Raw genomic sequence first — 19,485 nt, forward strand, 5'->3', positions numbered from 1 at the left:
CAGGAGCAAAGAGCAAAGAACAGAAAGATTAACTTAAATTATATGAGCATGAGGAAAAGTTATGCATTTTTATACTCTTTCCTTCTGTAAACCATTACTCACGGGCCAAACATTCAAAGCAATGACACTTCATTGTTGGAGAAAAAAGGTTTTACTCACACTTTGTGGTCAACTTATTCTGAGCATTCATACATTTGATTTATGACATCCCACATGCAGCGTTTCTGGATTCAATATGCTGGTGTGATACTAGAGCATTTTCAAGCCAAACCTCACAACATGACATGGCTGAACATAAAGTTGTTTTCTTGCAATTATTATTATTTTTACACAAACAGAGAACATTTCCATACTGTATCCGCAGCATGAGGATTTTTCGTCTTTCAGATGGTTAGATGTCTTTTTTAGCATATTAAAAACAGATGCATTGAATCTCACAAAAACAAGCCATACTTCAACCCAAAATGAAAAGAAATACAAAAATGTTTTCCCCAATTCCTCATTGCATTCGATTATTCTCAGAGATGATTCTCATGACTGTGACACAGTGTTTTGTATTGCAGTAAAAATACTTTACAATTAAAATGTTTAATGTAAATTAACATAAATGTACAGACAAATGATAAGACCATGATGTATAAACACATTACCACTGACTTTACCATAACAGTATCTGTTTATTTTATTATTTGTATTACAGCAATGATAATTTGAGGGAAAATGTGCTTAACTGAGAACAAATAATGGAGAAAAATGTTATAAAATTGGGCTATATTCTTATTTCTTTCCTTTGATTTAAGGGTGAAACAGAACCTAGTGATGTTCTTGAAATGTTTTGTGAAATTCACACAAATATTAATAATAAAAAAACCTCCAAATGTTTCTCCAAAACAGCCACACGTGGTGGTTTCAATGCTTAACTAAATGATATGTTGTCAGTTTGACTTGCATCTATAATCAATTCATCGAAATCTATTTCATTGATCTTATTTCCACAATCAAAAGATGACGTTTCATACATAAATGTCTTTCTTAAGATTTCAATTCTGTTTGGTTAAAAGATTCAGACTCAGAAGAAATCAAAAAGAACTTATTAAAATCGATCTGTCAAAATAAAAAAATAAATAAAACCATCACATGAATGAGAAGACTTAATTTATTCATAAATGACTTGCTTCATGGTCTACCTCCATTCAGCAAAACCAGTGAAACACAACATTGTCTCCAAACTGCTCATAATTTAAAACATAAATTAGATTTGATGTAAATAGGAAATTAAATAAAACAATGATACGCGACAGGACCAATAATGACACAGAAGAATATGGTTCAGATTGCCTCCTAAACTGAAGATTACGTCCTATCAAAGTAATGAGTCCTCAAGAAAGCGTTCCAAGACACAAAAATAAAAGAAATCCATTTTAATTAAATAAAAACACCATCACAAGGACGAAATGTGCATCGATCAGAAGCCCAAATGTCTAACAGAAACAGACTCAATCTACTGAACGTTGGGCTTCTAAAACAGCCGCCCCTGAAAGTTAAAACAAAGAAAGAGACATGAATTCAATAATCGTTTTTAAACATTAAAATCTTCAAAAATACTCCTCAAAATGTAGGCCACTCCAGACGAACATGTCTGAAGTTCTTGTGTGAAACGATTAATGTACAGAGTTTTTCTTTCAAAACCTGCCAGTCTAGAAAATGTGTTCATGATACACGGCTCTCTGTGGAGCACATTCAACTAGTTCCTAAAAAACAGTTGGTAAAATCATTTTTGTACGCAGCTTTAGCACCAATGCAACAGTAGCTCCACTCGTCAGCGGTTATATCTCCAGAAGCCCGCTGCTGTTGTCCACACCATTCCCCGTGCTGCTCTTCTCTTCCCCACCGACGGTAGGGTCCTGCATGCCGCCGGCGGATCCCACAGGAGCCACTTTACCGGAATCTGTGGGCTCCTCGGCTCCTCTGGGCTCTGCTTCCTCTTCCGGCCCTTTCCCTTGCATGCTAGCTTCCGTGTGCGTCTTCTGATGTTTGCTGAGGTGGTCGCTACGAGTGAAGCGCTTATTGCACAGGAGGCACGTGAACTTCTTCTCTCGCGTGTGGGTGCGGACGTGGCGCTCCAGCTCGTCGGAGCGAGTGAAGCGTTTCCCACAGAACAGCCAGTTGCAGACGAAGGGTCTTTCGCCCGTGTGCCAACGCAGGTGAGCCTTCAGATGCGAGGCCTTGCCGTAGACCTTTCCGCAGCCGGGAATGTGGCAGCTGTGGACGGGCTTCTTGCGCAGGGATGCGGCGGACGCGCCGAGCCTTTCCAGCTCTTGGCAATTCGGGCAATCGCAAGAAGACCTTCCGGTGGAGGAGCCGCCCGTGTATCCGCCCGAGCCTCGGGTTGGTTTGAGCCCCATGGAATTGTCCAGGATTCCAGAAGTGGTTACCGGCTTGGGCTTGTACATGTCCTGTGGGATCATGTGCTGTGAGGACTGGAGCAAGTGTGAGGATGAACTCAAACCTACGGACGGGTACGGCGCAGGGTTGAGAGGCGTGAAATCTGGAGTGTAGCTCGGCATCTGGGGATTGAGGGATGCTTGTGGAGCTACCGGCTGCAGGGGCGCTTGGAGGCCGTCGGGTTGAGGTTGCCCAGCGCTAAGCCAGTTCGAGTTGGTGTGGACGTCCCACCAAGAAGAAGTGGCGTTCGCAGGTGCGGCCGTGATTCCGGAATGGATGCTCTTGTACCATGAGCCATAGGGGTGCGTCATGTCCAAGTAGGTGTTGACGCTGGCCAGGCAGTCCGCTGTGGCTTTGCTTCCCAAGAGCGAAGGGTCCTGAGAGGCACTCGAGGTCTGGAAGGTGGAGAATGGGTTGTAGTCGGAGCCGTACGCTCCCGTGGGAGCAGGCGGAGGGCTGCCGGTTGGGGTGAGCAAGCCACCGGCGGAGCTGAAGGAGCCGCTGTAAGTGTCCGCGACGCCCTCGTTGCCTCGTCCATTCTTAGGGCTCTGGAGTTCAGAGGTCATGCTGTAGGCTTTCTTAACCGGTGCTGTGCTTCCCGCTTTACCAGGCGTGGCGGAGTCTCGGACTGGACTGGTGCTCCCAAATTTGTTGCAGGTGGCAGTTAGCATAGCCAAGGGACTGGATCCATAACGTGTTTCCTCCTGAGAAGAGAATGAGAGGATTTCAGGATTTCAGAGGTAGCCGTTGCAATGCTCTCCTCAATAAAAGAGGTTGCGCAAACATCATTCCTGCGCTATTAGTCTAGACAGAAATATGCACCACCACTGACAACACAATAATTAATGTCACCACACATGGAGAGTTCCTGTTTAACATGTTTACATCACCATAGTGATCATCCGTCTGTGAAAAACAGCCGAGTGATTTTCAACAATGATTTTGTTGAGAAGAATAAACAATTGTTTGGTTTAGAACACTCCAATTATGTTGTCAATCATTTAAACAGATGCACAAGAATGGAAAAGAAACAATAATCAACAATGATTTAGGAGATCAGAGACCATTTTCTAAACAGACACTCAAACTGATCTAAGCATGATTCCATAACAGACATCTTTTCACATACTGTTTTCTCCTACTAGACAGTAGGTAAGTAGGCATATTCGGACGCAACATTACTCAGAATCTCGCCACCTAGGTATTTTTCGCCTACTGTTTTATGTATACTAAGGATTCGGACATACTATTCGTTCACCTTCTCCTTTTTGCCTACTATGTATGTAGTATGGAAGTATGCAGTTTCGAACACAGCTTTTAAACCACAGTTCACTATAGCTCAGAAGTGACACTTTATGAAAGCAATTTAGTCATATCAGATTTAAATATCTCGTCATCGATAAACATGGATGGTCTGATCAAAGTCTTTTAAGATTACACAGTCTTTAAAAAAACATTAAAGCGTTGATTGAGTGGATTACCCCAACCCTAACTTAAAATGTCACCTTAAAAGTTACAGACTGCGCTTGGACTCGGCTTCATTTGGAATGGCAGTGGTCTACCCCGTTTTCCGTTGGGAAGTGATGATAAATTAATGAGTAAGGCGCAGTGTGTGTGATGATATTTCCCGCTGAGTGTGTGCGGTTCATCTTGGCACAAGTTCTGCTCCCGTTTCCAGGTTAATTGCTCCCCATTACCGCGTGGAGCTTAAATTTGATGCCTGCATCCAAAACCATCGCCGCAAGAGTTTTATGTCTTAGTCTCTGTGTTTTTTCATAATTCACTGTCTAGGTTACAGACTGCCTTATACTGATTATCTTGCAACAAACTACACAATAAAGGTTCCTCAACGGTTCTTAAGTTTAGCAATTTTGTTTTTGCTCTATTGGGTTCATTATTGGTCATTCAGATCAGTGTAACATAAAACAACTATAGAATTACACTAAAGTTAATTGAGGAACTTTAAAAGTTTCTTCAGCGAAACCTTCAATGACTCGTTTATTTTTAAGAGTGGATACAGTCCACTTCATCTCAGTGTTTTCTTTACATTTACTAAGACATTAATTGAAACTATCCAATAACTTTTAAGTGAGTATCCTAAATCAGAAGATATGTCAACCAATAACGCTACCTTATCCGAACAAAACATCCATAAAGTGCCAGTTCAAACACCCTCGTTTGTTATGCGCCTGTAGAAGTTCACTTGACACATATAAATATTTGTAGAAATCCGATCTAGGCTAAACGCAGACCGATAACATGCGCAGGTCTCAGATCAGATTGTGTATTCCATACCTCCAGAATCGACGCGGCCATCCCGGAGGAAACAGTCCTGTGAAGTTCAGTCCAAAAGCAGGAGGGAGAAGCTCGCGGTCCGGGAGAGTCTGACTGAAATAAACTCCGTACGAGCAGCGACTCTTCTATGAGGAGACCCGGATACCGGGAGACCCGCCTTCTAATGTGACCGGAGAGAGAGAGAGAGAGAAAGAGAGAGAGAAAGAGAGAGAGAGAGAGAGAGAGAGGAATAACTCACATTGCGGATTATGGGGGGTTTGACACTCTTAATTAGATATAAACTCGCAATTTTGACATTTTTTCTCTCGAAATTGCTTGTTTATATCTCGCAATTCTCTTTTATTTTTTCTCAGAATTGTGAAAAAAAAAGTCCGAACTCGCACTTGCGAGAAAAAATAAGAACTGGAGGATAAAAAGTCGCTATTATTTATTTATTTATTATATAATATGAACCTGAACCTGTTGTTTTTAAATACAGGGTAAGTGTGCATACTTTTCAAAAGAGTTTTCAAACAACGTTAAAAGTTAAATCGCGCTAATATGCTCGCGACTCGCGAACAGAAATCGCTTTAGCGTAAAGAGGTAACCATAGCAACAGCTGCTCGATCGCTGTCTCAGTGGAACATTACTGAAATTAGGCCTACTTCTCACATTATTACTTATTTACATATCCTGCCTTTACAAAAATCATTTGTGTTTTATTTATAATGTACGTTCACATCCACACATTAGACTGGGAATAGTTGTCAAAAGCACTACACGTATCAGCAACAAACTGCACAAATGCTTGTTGTCTTTATCAGTGGTTTTGCATGTTGGTTTTACAACTGTGTTCATTCATTTCCGGAACACTGTAAAAAAAAAAAAAAACTTGCCACCTTTAAATGAAGTTTTAAGTTGAAAATTGCTTTTTAAATTAATGTAAATAATATTGACTTTTTGATCATATTTTTCTATTATATACACACACACTATATGTAGGCCTACTATATTGTGTGTGTATAAATTTAATATGCTTTGGCAATGTATTTTTTTTTTTTTTAATACAGTAGCAAAGCTTTTTAAATTTTAAAAGGGAGAGAAAAAGAAAGCAACACTTGTCAATATGCAATATTACTTTATATGCAAATGTTGTGATGTGTGCTTGAATCTCCATATTGTCATATTGTAAAGAAAAGTATTTAACATGTTGAACTAAGAGAAAAGTAACATTCTTGTAGTAAAAGACAAATGGACTTCATCACTGCTTATAATCAAAAATGGCAGTTTTTTATTGTTTTATTTTTCTAAAACTATGTGAATATGAGGATGTGATGAGATTTCACCGGCCATCCATTTAAAACTTTTTAGAAAAAATCAGTGCTAAAATCAGTAAACTAGTTGAATCCATCATATATTATAACAGGCTTATCGCATGTTAGTTTACAAACAGTGTTTTTTTTTTTTTCAGATTTATTATTTCATACACAGATGCCAAGTTAAGCAGTTTCATGAAAGAAATGTTTTCACATGTTAATAATTATTTTATGTACAACGATCTATTGATTAATCTGCTCCCAAAAATGTCATGGACAGATTTCAAATAGTGTGATAAAAATTAATACGATCAAATCAAATCAAGTGAATCAAACAGTGTTTCAGTTTTTCTAAACTTCTTCACAGTTTGACAGTCTGAAGAAGAAAAGGTTCGATATGGAAGTTTCATCATCTGCTTCATATATAGAACCTTTTAGGGTTTCCATCATGGGATCATTTTATTTAGTTTTAATTAATCAATTTTGTTTTAATTCATTTTTTATTTTATGAATTAAACAGTTCACAAACACACATTTAATCACTAGAAAATTTGAAATAAGCCATTAAACATGAACGTACTATGCAATCCTTTTTAAAGGGTTCAAGTGCGAGTCAAGAACCGCATGTGAGATGCAGAGAAAGTATACGTAATGTTACCCTGTTAATTTAAAGGCTAAAACAATCTCTCAGATAATCATTACACCCTGATTTCATGCAAACACGATTATGACACAATTTGAGAAATTGTCAAGAAGAAAAACCCTTTAAAAAACAATAATTTAAAAGGAGAAATTATGTCTTTCATGTTGTGTGTTTTTGGGGACAAACTTATCAAGTGTATGAAAGTCAAAGAAGCTTTAGTGTTGTTTAGACAGCCTTTATATTTAATGCCTAATGGTGCATTAGGCATTAAAAAGTTTTACTCTGTCTGACCAAATTAAACTGAAGTATTTAGCTTTTTTCCCTAATTCCTCCATAGAACACCTAGTTTCGGAGCACATGCGCTGCACAAACGCTGTCAGCTGTTGAGAGTCTTTTCTCTGGCTTACAGACATCCATCAAGTGAATAAACAGTTGGAACAGCCTTCCGACAGCCCATCTTGGTTTTGAGTGTCCTTGTGGGTGTTGCTTTTTTCCAAAATGAGGGGAGAGAAGATTAAAATTGTTTTCAAAAATAAACATGTAATTTCATTCTTTATTTTCTCCCTCAATTACAAGGCATGGTCAGAGCAAGCTTGTAGTTTGTGAGAGTTTGGCCCTTACAGTAACACACAGACTATATTTAGCAGTCTGCTCTTCAACTGACCCTGTGTCTCTCTCTACCTCGCCGAGCACAAAGTCAAATACACACACAATCATGCAACACATTAATTTCTGCAATCATAGTATTGAACTGCACTGGCTAATTAGATTGGTGCCATAGGGGGCACTGTTATTTCTAACGACATGAATCACGTTGCTGTCAGAAACACTGCAGTAAAGACCACACAGTGATTTATTGGCAGATTTAAACGTTAGATTAGGTCATTTTTGGACCTCTTAGCAGCTTAATCCACAGTCCTACTTTGGTGGTAGTAAATAAGACCATAAACTCACCCGTGTTTGCTGGTATGAGGAGAGATGAGATAGGAAAACTATTTAGAACCTACACTAAAAAATGCTGGGTTAAAAACAACCCAAGTTGGGTTGAAAATGGACAAACCCAGTGATTGGGTTAAATGTTTGCTCAATCTGCTGGACAGTTTTATTTAACTCAACTATTGTTTAAAAATGACTATATGTCTGGCTTAAAATGAATCTAAAATAGGTTGGAAATTAAAAATCAGACACAACCCAATCGCTGGGTTAAAACAACCCAATCGCTGGGTTAAAACATCCCAATCGCTGGGTTAAATCGACCCATTCGCTGGGTTAAAACATCCCAATCGCTGGGTTAAATCAACCCATTCGCTGGGTTAAAACAACCCAATTGCTGGGTTAAATCAACCCATTCGCTGGGTTACATCAACCCAATCGCTGGGTTAAAACAACCCAATCGCTGGGTTAAAACAACCCATTCTCTGGGTTAAAACATCCCAATCGCTGGGTTAAAACAACCCAATCTCACTGGGTTAAATCAACCCATTCGCTGGGTTACAACAACCCAATTGCTGGGTTAAATCAACCCATTCGCTGGGTTAAAACAACCCATTCGCTGGGTTACAACAACCCAATTGCTGGGTTAAATCAACCCATTCGCTGGGTTACAACAACCCAATTGCTGGGTTAAATCAACCCATTCGCTGGGTTACATCAACCCATTCTCTGGGTTAAAACAACCCAATCGCTGGGTTAAAACATCCCAATCGCTGGGTTAAAACATCCCATTCGCTGGGTTACAACAACCCAATTGCTGGGTTAAATCAACCCATTCGCTGGGTTAAAACAACCCATTCGCTGGGTTAAAACATCCCAATCGCTGGGTTAAATCAACCCATTCGCTGGGTTACAACAACCCAATCGCTGGGTTAAATCAACCCATTCGTTGGGTTAAAACATCCCATTCGCTGGGTTAAAACAACCCAATCGCTGGGTTAAATCAACCCATTCGCTGGGTTAAATACCACCATCGCTGGGTTAAATCAACCCATTCGCTGGGTTAAAACAACCCATTCGCTGGGTTAAAACATCCCAATCGCTGGGTTAAATCAACCCATTTGCTGGGTTAAAACAACCCAATCGCTGGGTTAAAACAACCCAATCACTGGGTTAAATCAACCCATTCGTTGGGTTAAAACATCCCATTCGCTGGGTTAAAACAACCCAATCGCTGGGTTAAATCAACCCATTCGCTGGGTTAAAACATTCCAATCGCTGGGTTAAATCAACCCATTCGCTGGGTTAAAACATCCCAATCGCTGGGTTAAAACAACCCATTCGCTGGGTTAAAACATCCCAATCGCTGGGTTAAAACAACCCATTTGCTGGGTTAAATCAACATATTCGCTGGGTTAAAACAACCCAATCGCTGGATTTGTCCATTTTCAACCGAACTTGGGTTGTTTTTAACCCAGCATTTTTTAGAGTGTATGAAATCAGTTTTGTGGCTTTTAATACAAGCTCATTACTAACAACACAAACTTTTAGCAGGTATATGCATTTAAAATACACAGTCTCTTCTTGGAAAATACTGATGACACTGGTGAAATATCTCAACACAGGTTGAGTCATTTTACCGTTATACAGCACACTATAATTGGAGGAGTTTGAGTGAATGTTGAGAGGTGAAGCTACAGCTAAGAATCATATTCATTTTCCAAACACTAATGTGTATCTGCAAATGACTGGGATGGCCTAATACACATCCATTCATGCATTTATCTCAAGTCTCGTCTGCTCATTTGATCTCATGACTTTCCTTCTCAAATGAACGGAAACATATGCAAAGACATGAGTGACTGAAAACAGTGATGCAACTGGAAGAATAGAATGATTCACTGAAGAAGAAAAGTAGACTTGCAATGTGGCAGCTCATGAAAGCCTCAAAATGCTTGATTTGTCATTTACTTTGCTGCACTATGAATAAGCATACAATCAAAGTGGACAGCATTTTTTACAAATCTGCCTTGTGCACTTGTATTTTCTGTGAGAATGTACGCTGCACACGTTCTTCTCCTCTGGAGTTTTAGAAGAGATCTCAATGTCTCAAACTCAGAAGTCTGCACCAAACAGAGATCTCAATATAAACTCAAATTTTCTACATTGATCTCATTTGTGTCTATTTTAATTTCTTCCAAGGAATTTTAGGAGAAACATCTGATTTGTGTACAGGACACAAACATTACATGATCATCAGAGTGAAAAAATAAGGTTCAAAATGGGTGTGCCTTTACAAAACTTACTGAACACGCGAAGATATAAACCGTGGAGCGTGGTGCCACATGTGGAACGTTCAGAGCAGTTTGAGGGAACTGCCTTCCCAATGATTTGCATGTGGTTTCCCCATTTGGACTAATAGCTTTCCTATTTCCCTTTGAGGATCAGAAATCCCACACCCTGAACAGGCTGAAATTGAAAGGAGAGGTGCAGCAGTGGATGTAGTTTATTGGGATATCCTTTATCACTCTGAAGAGCTGTAAACGCTTTATCCCCACTAACAGCTTCCTTCAAAGTGGCAAGAAAGGAATCTATAATTAGAGATTTACAGGGAAACTGAAGGAAAACATTTTGTGTTTTTTATCTTTTCTATTTTTGAATTTTACATTGAAAAGTCTTCCTCTCTGGGCGAGGTAATGGGTTGTTAAAAGCACAGTAGATTATTGTGTTAATGAAGGGCGTTTGGGAGTCATAAAGTGGTTTTTCCTAATAATTTACATCAATATGATGTAAATCTGTGGTTCTACACTGGTTCCAGATTTTACTTTGGACGTCAAATGTTTTATGCCATGTTCCAACTTTGTTAAATGCAAATAATAAGAATTGTGGACAGTTTTTGATAATGGGTTTGTGACTGAAGACCAAACCCATTATCAAAAACTGTCCAAAATTCTTATTATTTGCATTTAACAAAGTTGGAACATGGCATAAAACATTTGTGAATAAAGCAGAATTTCCATCCCATGTGTTCAAGAGAGCAAAATCATCACTTCTATTGAAATTGGTGCAAAATATCAGTAATAAAAATGGAAGTTCCATCATAAGAGCGTCAGATGAAACACAATAAATGCTGTCATGTTCTTTATGCACATCTTGACATTTCCATACAGTGTTTTTTTATGTGATATCCCAAAATGCACATAAAAATAGGTGGATGGATTCATTGTTTCTTTGTTCTTGATTTGCGTCATTCAGTCAGAACAGACATAAAACCGATTTATGGTTTGTGGCGCACACCGCAATCCCTGATAAGTTGGCAGAACTCAAAAAATTTGATGTAATCATTTGTCCCATTTTTTTTAAGTTAACAAACTCCAAGATTAAGTTAATAGAACTTTTGATTTTGCAACATGTTAATTGCAATTTAAATGAAATGTTCACTAAGCTAACTCATGTAATTTGATTTCATAAACATCATGTTAACTCAAACCTTTCAGTCATTGTGAATGAAGCCTGCACCATTAGATGAAATATCAGCATTTTAGCCAGTTTATAGATATTATAAGGTCTTTTAGTGTATGCACGACTCATTTTGGAACAGTTGTACAGTTTGGGGTTTTAAGGTCTATATGCTTTCATCATTAGACTCCGTATCAGAGTACCGAGGATTTCAGTGTGGTTAAATGGGAATCAATGGAATAATTCTCCCTGAATTCCTCTCCGAGCCCAGGCCCTCAACAAATTAAACTTCTTAATAACGCTGCCACGCAAGGAAAAAGTGAAATGATTAGACGTGTGTGAGTGGCTTTGAGATGGAAATGTGGTAAGAGGGAGATACAGGGTCAGGGACAAACTCGCCTCACAGCGAGATGGCTTTTTCCAGACCGTGTGGTCACAGAAACACAAGAATTTCTATGGAAAAACAAGTGAGAAAGATGGGATAAAAAAGAAAAAAGCTTAATATCATCTACAACAGACCTTTCTGCAATAAAAAAACAGCTCTGGTTGTGCAGGTCATTAACTGAAGACAGTAAAATACTCATGAATTGGATGTCAAACTGTGTGGGGCCTGAAGGAGCCAGTATGATCATAACAAAGAGGGCAATTTTATGAATTGCTGGTTACTCAGCACTCTAGACTATACTAAACATGGCACCGATCTACCACTAGTGCTGCTGTCCGCCCCCATGAGCTTCACCACAAGTGTCCTCCACAAATCATCAGTTTAACAGAGTTTAACATCACTCATGCAACAGACTCAAAACACAGAACCAATCAAGTAGTTTAAAAACAAAAATTCTGAAGATACACATCGTATGGATGGAGAAAGGAAGGTTAAGATAAAGACGAGAATATGAGTGAAACTGGTCAAGAAATGTCCAGGTCACATTTCAACCCAAAATCAAAAAGAAATCAGAAATTATATTTTGCAATAAAATAAAAATGCATTAAAGTTAAGCACATTTCCCCACAAATGTTCATAGCCATAATGCAAAAAAAGTCAAATTCTTATTGCTCTAAATGTTCTTTATTGGCATTAATGGTTCCATGAACAAACATTGCACAAAACGGGTACAACAGGGCTAAAGGCGATCCGGGGTAAAAGGCGCATTTGATTTTATTTTCCTCTAAACCACTAGATGGCACAAGAACTTGCCGCAGCACTTTCCAAAACATCCGCTTTTCAAGATGAACGTGGAAATTTGTCTGACCCTTGACGTGATCGCAAAGTTGATTCTGTGCTAATTTGATCTAATAGCCTATTTGATGTTTTTAAAAATGTCGTAGATTTATGTAGCAAATGAGAATCACTCAAATTATTGACTATATTTTGAGACAAAGGTCTTGTTAATGATTTTCAGTTTTGTTCAAGGTAATTAAAGCAACAGTTTTTCAATAACAGAAGAATGTGTAAAAGCATGGTGTTTGTGCCCCTGCTGTCAGGGCGAAACACAATAATTAACATGATAATAAACAGCTGACTGACTTTTCCATTTGTTGACATCACATGGTTTGATTCAGAAGGTAAATATCATGTATTAAGTTGGGTGACCGTCTTAGAGACAATCATAATGAAACCATCATATAATAAACTATGATATTAATCATATAATAAAATACTATTTATTGTTACTACTGTAAATCTATATTAAATTATTATTATAGGATCTCCTTCAATGCTTTCAGAATCTTTACTTTTTAAAATAATTTTGTTTCTGTTTTTTTTATATTAACATATTTTAATGACAGTATATTTATTGAACAAAAATAGTACAAACTTTGCTAAAGTGATTGTTTTGATCAAGTATTAACTTAGACATTATTAAAAACATCATTTTAGCTGAAGTTTTTGTATCAATACTGTCTCTGCGGGGTAAAAGGCCCTCGACACCTCATACATTTATAAGACTTCTAAACAAAACAAACCACTTTTATGATTTATTTTCACACAAAATCTGTGGCTCCATAAATGTTCAATACAAACATATATATTTTTTTCTGCAATCATAAACTATGGGAGTAATGAAAAGAGCATCTTTCTTAAGGTGTGCATTTAGATATCTCTTTAGATTATTAAAACGTTCTTTTTTAGTAAAAAACAAAAAACAAAAAAATGGTTCTTTTAAGAACTGATCACTGAAAGGTTCTTCTGTGTCATCGCTGCGAAAACACCCTTTTGGAACCTTTATTTTTTAATAATGTAATAAGAAAGAAATGCTGTTTTATTCATATTGTAAAGTATTTATAAACCATTTTATAGTATTTTCAGTACTACCTTCCAGCTAATATAAATAAAAAGTGACTGTAATGTGAATCAACATTGAGAATTACAAATAAAAGGTTTGGATGATTTACAACAATGAGAATTTGGAGAGAAAATTATTTAACGTCCTTAAAGCAGCTATATGTAGAATTCAGAAACCCTTGTATTAGCGACACCGGTGGCTGTTAAGTAAACTGCAGCCAGCAAGTTCAAGAGTACAAGAGTCTGAATGTGATTCAATGCCGTGATATAAGCTGCGTCCCAATTCAGAGGCTATATTCTTAAAAGGTCACATTCGAAGGCCGACTGTGTCGCAGCGACGCAATGAAAGCTGAAGGCTCCTTCAAATACGTCCTTCGTTTCCCAGGCAATGAAAAAAGCTGCTGAGAGCGAAGTTTAGATGAATGCGCTTTCCTCTCAATAACAAAATAAACACAACAAAAATGACAGCGGTGAGAAAACAGCAGCATCTGATCAGAGCGATGGGGATGTGTTTGCATCATGTCGACAGATGAGGTCATTAAAATTACACCGTTATGACAGTTTGATTATAAAGCATATTTAAGACTGATATAGATCTGGCTGTAGTTTGAATTAATCCCTTTTCTTTGCATGACACATTGACATTACAGCACGACTCTTTCGTCATTATCCTGAACATTGTACAAGCATTAATTTCATGTGTCACAGAACATGAGGCTCTCGGGAGCGTGTGACCGTCACATCCTTTTGATTTTTTCCAGCAACAGGCTCGCATAGGCAACCTAGGAAGTCGTAAAGGTCTCGTGTTTATGTTTCCTTACAAGCTGTTCACACACTGGCAATAAAAAGTGATTAATAGATGAAAATTCTGCAAAAAACAAACATAATTGTACCTAAAATACATTTTACTTATTTTTGGGGGGCAACCTGCACATTTTCATGATATTAAGCCATATAGAAAGAGCACAAGCGAGCGGTCCAAGTAAAAATAAGCACATTTTACCTAAAAAGAGCCCTTCCTTTAAACACCAAAACAAAACACGGCAGGTCAGAAACCCACACCATACGCTGAAGGAGAGCTCGGACCACCCAGCGCTGCACCCACACCCTGCAGCTAAAGCAGTGATGGTGGTGAAATATAGCCATCACTAAAGAAAACACCGTTTCCACCTCCTCACCGTATGGCCATTCTTTCTCACTCATACTCAGGAGTGCTATAAATGTCAAGACCACCATCAAAAAACTGACATTCGATGTGTAGGTCAAGGACAGTTTGAGTTTCTGGTCTCAGACGTGAATGGAGGAAGTGATTGTAAACAGACTTTCCCAGATGTGCATGTGATCTACACGCGGATGCTCGGAGCGAGCGAACGCCACGCAGTCTGGGCTCCAAAATAAAGCCGAATGCTTTCACTTCCACTGGCTGAGGCGAGCGGTCTCGGAGCCGCTCTAAATCCGGAGGCCTGGCCTGAAGTAACACGCCGTCCCCCACAGAGAGCGAGCGCGGTGGGTGTGGCCCCTGAGGAGATGGTTTTTGAGGGGGCCCCTCCCGAATGCTGCGCTGCATGCCAGCGCCCAAGGGCTCCAGTCTGCCTGACCAAAACCACCGCGAGCTACCCACGCCACGTTACACGGGCCTGCTTGGTGAACGACGCCCCCTACTGGAGCTGCCAGAAACGGACACCATCCACCTGTAATGCGCAAAACACACGCATGCAGTCTTATCAGGAGGCTGAATGTTCACATCTGATTCTTAAATGTTTTATACATTTGCATTTTCCCCAAAAATTTTCAGTCAAGTCACCTTTATTTAGACTGACCATTATAAATGTGATCAACTATGGTAAATCATACTTTAAGCGCTCAGATAAGGTTTAGTTTCAGACTGTAAGGTTCACATTTCACAATACAACAAAAGCACAAGCAGGCACTGGAAAAATTATGAAGAATTACTACAGAATTCAGAAACATGACAGCTGAACTTTTTCCTGATAATCTCATAACACTTTTTAAAAGCTCTTGTTAGCCATTAACAGAAATTACACAGTTTAACAGTAGTAAACTTTAGAATATGCACATGCATGATGAAACTATTACTAAACATTTGAATTTATTTGAATAGCCTAATCTTTTAAACATTATATAGCCTAAATGTTCGTGTTATTTTTAAAGTGTTATGGGTATAAACTCTCACATTCATAACTGGAATCTGTGTAACATAATTTCATAAACATTAGCTACATTTTCTCCTAGCAGACCCTACATTTCTAATAGTTCAAATGTTAATTTATTCATCAATATTCATGAGCTACTTGACTTTACCATATTTACCACGCTGTGTCTGCACGACTCAATTAATAGTCACACACTATACATTCATTTTACATTAGAAAAAAAATCTTCTTTTTTTTTTGTAAATCATAAAAAAGGAAGATAAGTCAAAATGATGTCAAGTCTTAGTATGTAATAATTTAGACTTTTTACCATAATTATGACTTAGCATGTCATAATTTCAACTTTTTATGTCGTGATGAAAATTTACCAAAGCACGTTTTTTTTCTTCTGTTTTTCTTATGTGGCGGAATTTGGCTTCCCTTTCCACATTTCCGGGTTTCTCAGAAGCTGAAGTCGTCATAGTTGGGAACATTATAGCGGTGAATGAGAGACTTCATTAAATATATTTTTTGTGTTTCCATTTGCGCAAATAGCAAAAGAAAAACTCCACAATAGTGTTTTCACAACTTTCAAAAAGAGGAAAAAAAACAGAAAGTGATTGATAATGGCAGTCAGAAGAGAGAAATTTACACCGTCACACAGCAGCGTTAACTAGTTTTTTTTTTTTTTTTTGTTTTTTTTGTAATTTGATGCAAAGGTAATATAATATTAAGTATAGTGTTATAAATGTACATACATTTTTTTTAAAAAAAATGAAAATATTAAAAACTTTTTACGATTTACGATATTGATGACCGTTACGACGCGTCAGTGCAAGACGCTAAAAACAGCGAGACGACGCCTGCGCGCGCTTTTTTCCTGAATGGAAATGAACGCAAACAGCCAATCGCGGAGTTTATTGTAATTTGCGTACACTTAGATATATATGGGAGTTTATGTATTTGTGTGTGTGTTTTTATGTGCCTTACTTTGAAGCTGATAATGACACGATGTTGACACACATTGCAGTCGTTCACTGGTCTAGTTTTTACTGACAAAACTAAACTAGCAGCTAGCAGGTGAGTAGTAAAGGAAGACGAACGATATATCACGAAGCTGTTATAACGAGCAGCGCCCTCTGTTGGTCAAAACAAACACCTGTAGCTCCACTGCTTGCATTATTTCACTTTGTGGGCTGTTTTGAGAACAGTAAGAAGGGCACCCTAACATAGCAATGCCATACTAACAACACAACACCCTAGCAACACCTTAGCAACCACTCAGAATACTGCTGCAACTGAGTAGCAACATTATTAAAATCACATATCTGCAGCAATCACTCAGAAACCCTATTTAGCTCAAAAACAACATACAGAACACATTTGCAAATGCACAGAAACGCCAAGTAACCTGCATTATTGTTAGTAAGTTTTATTTAAATATAAGTGACACCCTTTTTACTTTTCTGACACTTGTTTTTATATTTAAATTTCAACAAACACCACACTGGAGTCTGAAAAATGTGAAAATCCAGCTTGTGTTATTGAAGTCACTCTAAACATTATCTTTATTATGTAAACACTCACGTTTCCCGCTCTAAGAGAGCCGCTCACTCACAGCAGGCTTAAACAGTATTCTTCCAGTGACCTGTAATTATTTGATAGATTTTTTGAGCTAACTGCTCTTTAGTAAGTTTGTAAGTGCTTCCTAAACAATCAGACATAATATGGGACTAATTTAAAGAGTAAGGCAGGCAGTTTTGGCCGAGCCGGAGGGGCTGGTTTGAATCAGCGGAGGCCCCTCGCTCCAGCTCTGGTTTTAAACTGCTCTTCGTGTTTGTGGAAGTGCGGCTGGCGGTCGGCTGCGAGGCAGCGCTGTTTAATTGGTCTTTGTTGTGGAAAGAAACGGGGGAGCACGGTTCACTGCGGTCACATCTGTACAACGGTGGCGAAGAGACTCACACATGTACGTACGCACGCATACACGAGCGCAGATGACAAGACGACACAGGATGGCTCGCCATAAGTTGTCACTAATGAAGCTATGCAGTCAGGTGAACTTATTGAATATGAGTTACTTGCGGATGCACAGGGCGTGACTCGGTGTTCAAACAAGATGATGCGTTTCCTTTGTGCGAGGGGATTTTTGCAGCGTATAATTATCACATTTACAAAACAGAGCTTCTGAATAATCAGATGGTGGATTTGTACATGTGACTGTTTGGCCTGCAGCGCTGTACTGAAACTAAAACTAGCATTTATTGTAAAATCATGTTTTATGAGCTCAGTCTACATAGAATATTTGCACTATTGGTACTTATCAAGATAAGAGAAGTTTCTATTTAGAAGTTTAAAGAGTTTCGTCAGCTGCTTCATATATAGAACCTTTGAGGGGTTCCATCATGGGATCATTTTATGGATTTAGTTTTATTTATTTCATTTAGTTTTAATACATTTTTAATTGCAATTAAATTTTATGCTTGTACACATGCTTTATCACTAGAAAAAATGTAAATAACCTGTTAAACATGAAAGTATTACCAAAGACTTTATATGAAAAAAGACGGTGCACTCGTATTATTATGAATGGGAGAAAGTGCAACGCGCAATATGGCGGAATAAGTCCCGCCTTCTAAATAAGAGCCATTCGCTGATTGATAAAGCTGCTGTTAGAAGCTCCGGTTCCTATAGAAACAGTCGCTTCATGTAGAGACGTGCATTTAGAACTGCGCATGCGCATTAGCTTGAAACGCCATTTTTTGTCATGATTTGGAAACAAAATTTATGAGACAGCTATTGTCAGATTTCATTGCTGATTTCAAATATGAAATTTAATCAAAATCTTGGCGAACAGTTTTGGAGTATTTGATGTTTCCCCATTCAGAGAGATAGAAGCTGCATTTGCATGCCCGAGAGGCGTTTACAAGATGGCCGCCGAGTGAAATGACTTGCCTTACAGGGACTTTGGTAATATGCAGTCAATTTCTCCTTATATAGAACCTTTTTTTTTTTTTTTTTTTGCATAAAGGGCTCTTTAAAATTGAGTCAAGACTCATAGGGTTCTTTTTAAAATCTTTTTTTTCTAAACATGACCTTCTATAACAAAGGCAGATTTAATAGTTTGTTTGAAAACTGTTTGGAAACAATCACTATTTAAAAAAAAATATGTCAACACAATTAAACGTAAATAATATAATAACTATAATTATCAAGAAAAGGACCGTAAAAAGTGAGAACAGACCAAGCAAGAGATCCTGATGTCCCGAATTTCATCATCATGCATTAAAATGATTTCGCCCACTCCCAGAGTCCCCCTTCCTTATATATATATATATATAATATATATATATTGCTCCTACTTTTCATCCCACATCTTTTCCCTCCATTCTCCACTTCATCTCTCCTCCGTCTCATGTGGCGCTGATTGAACCCCATCAAAGGCTGCGGTGAGAGTAGACGGCCTGCTGCAGCTCCAACCTCTCGCAGCCTAATGAGACGCACACACACACACACACACACACACACACACACACGCATGTATGCAATTCCAAACAAGTCAGCATAAGAAATGCACTATACTCATGCACACAAGCACATGTTCACAGTTTCTTGGTACATACTTTTCATGCAATGCACTGCAAAAAAAAAAGAAAAAAAAAAATACTGTAAATATCTTTAAATCAAGATGCATTTACTTCAGAGAAATATTTGTTCAAGTTTATTTTTCTCCCATAGGGTTAGAAAAATAAATGCAATGTCAAGATATTCTCTCAAAACAAACCTTTATATTTTAAACAATCGGGCTTCTCAAGTAATGTTTTTTCTTCATTTACCCAGTCCTTTCTGCCCTCATCAGTGGTTTCTCTCTTTCTTCTTGCCATGTCTCGTCACACTCCCGCAAAACCACAGCTCTCTTCAGAGTCTTTCCCAAACCAGCCTGGCGTCTGTCTCCCCCTTACTAACACGTTTCTCTCT

General features: G+C 38.3%; 1 protein-coding gene across 3 annotated transcripts; it reads right to left on the bottom strand.

Annotated features, from left to right (window-relative positions):
- Positions 1-1,406: 1,406 nt before the first annotated feature.
- On the bottom strand, positions 1,407-19,480 carry sp7 (Sp7 transcription factor). 3 transcript variants are annotated; one of them, XM_051898337.1, is made up of 4 exons: positions 19,344-19,480; positions 18,870-18,997; positions 4,741-4,900; positions 1,407-3,149 (listed from the first exon to the last, which is right to left on the bottom strand). In XM_051898337.1, the coding sequence occupies exons 2-4, from the start codon at positions 18,881-18,883 to the stop codon at positions 1,827-1,829; spliced, it is 1,497 nt and encodes a 498-aa protein (XP_051754297.1). In that variant the 5' UTR covers positions 18,884-18,997; positions 19,344-19,480; the 3' UTR covers positions 1,407-1,826. The 3 variants fall into 3 exon arrangements, with proteins under 3 accessions (XP_051754297.1, XP_051754296.1, XP_051754295.1); XM_051898336.1 differs by having other exon boundaries at positions 19,292-19,437; XM_051898335.1 differs by lacking the exon at positions 19,344-19,480 and having other exon boundaries at positions 16,501-19,317.
- Between the last annotated feature and the right edge of the window lie 5 nt (positions 19,481-19,485).

Source organism: Ctenopharyngodon idella, chromosome 6, assembly GCF_019924925.1.
Source record: "Ctenopharyngodon idella isolate HZGC_01 chromosome 6, HZGC01, whole genome shotgun sequence".
Taxonomy (NCBI): Eukaryota; Metazoa; Chordata; class Actinopteri; order Cypriniformes; family Xenocyprididae; genus Ctenopharyngodon; species Ctenopharyngodon idella.

Bases quoted from the DNA above. Each gene is read 5' to 3' on its own strand.
- sp7 (XM_051898335.1), bottom strand. From the start codon at position 16,535: ATGTGTGTCAACATCGTGTCATTATCAGCTTCAAA. The intron at 4,901-16,500 runs GTAAGGCACATA...CGGTCACATTAG, and splicing joins GTGTCATTATCAGCTTCAAA to AAGGCGGGTCTCCCGGTATC. The intron at 3,150-4,740 runs GTATGGAATACA...TTCTCTTCTCAG, and splicing joins TGGCCGCGTCGATTCTGGAG to GAGGAAACACGTTATGGATC.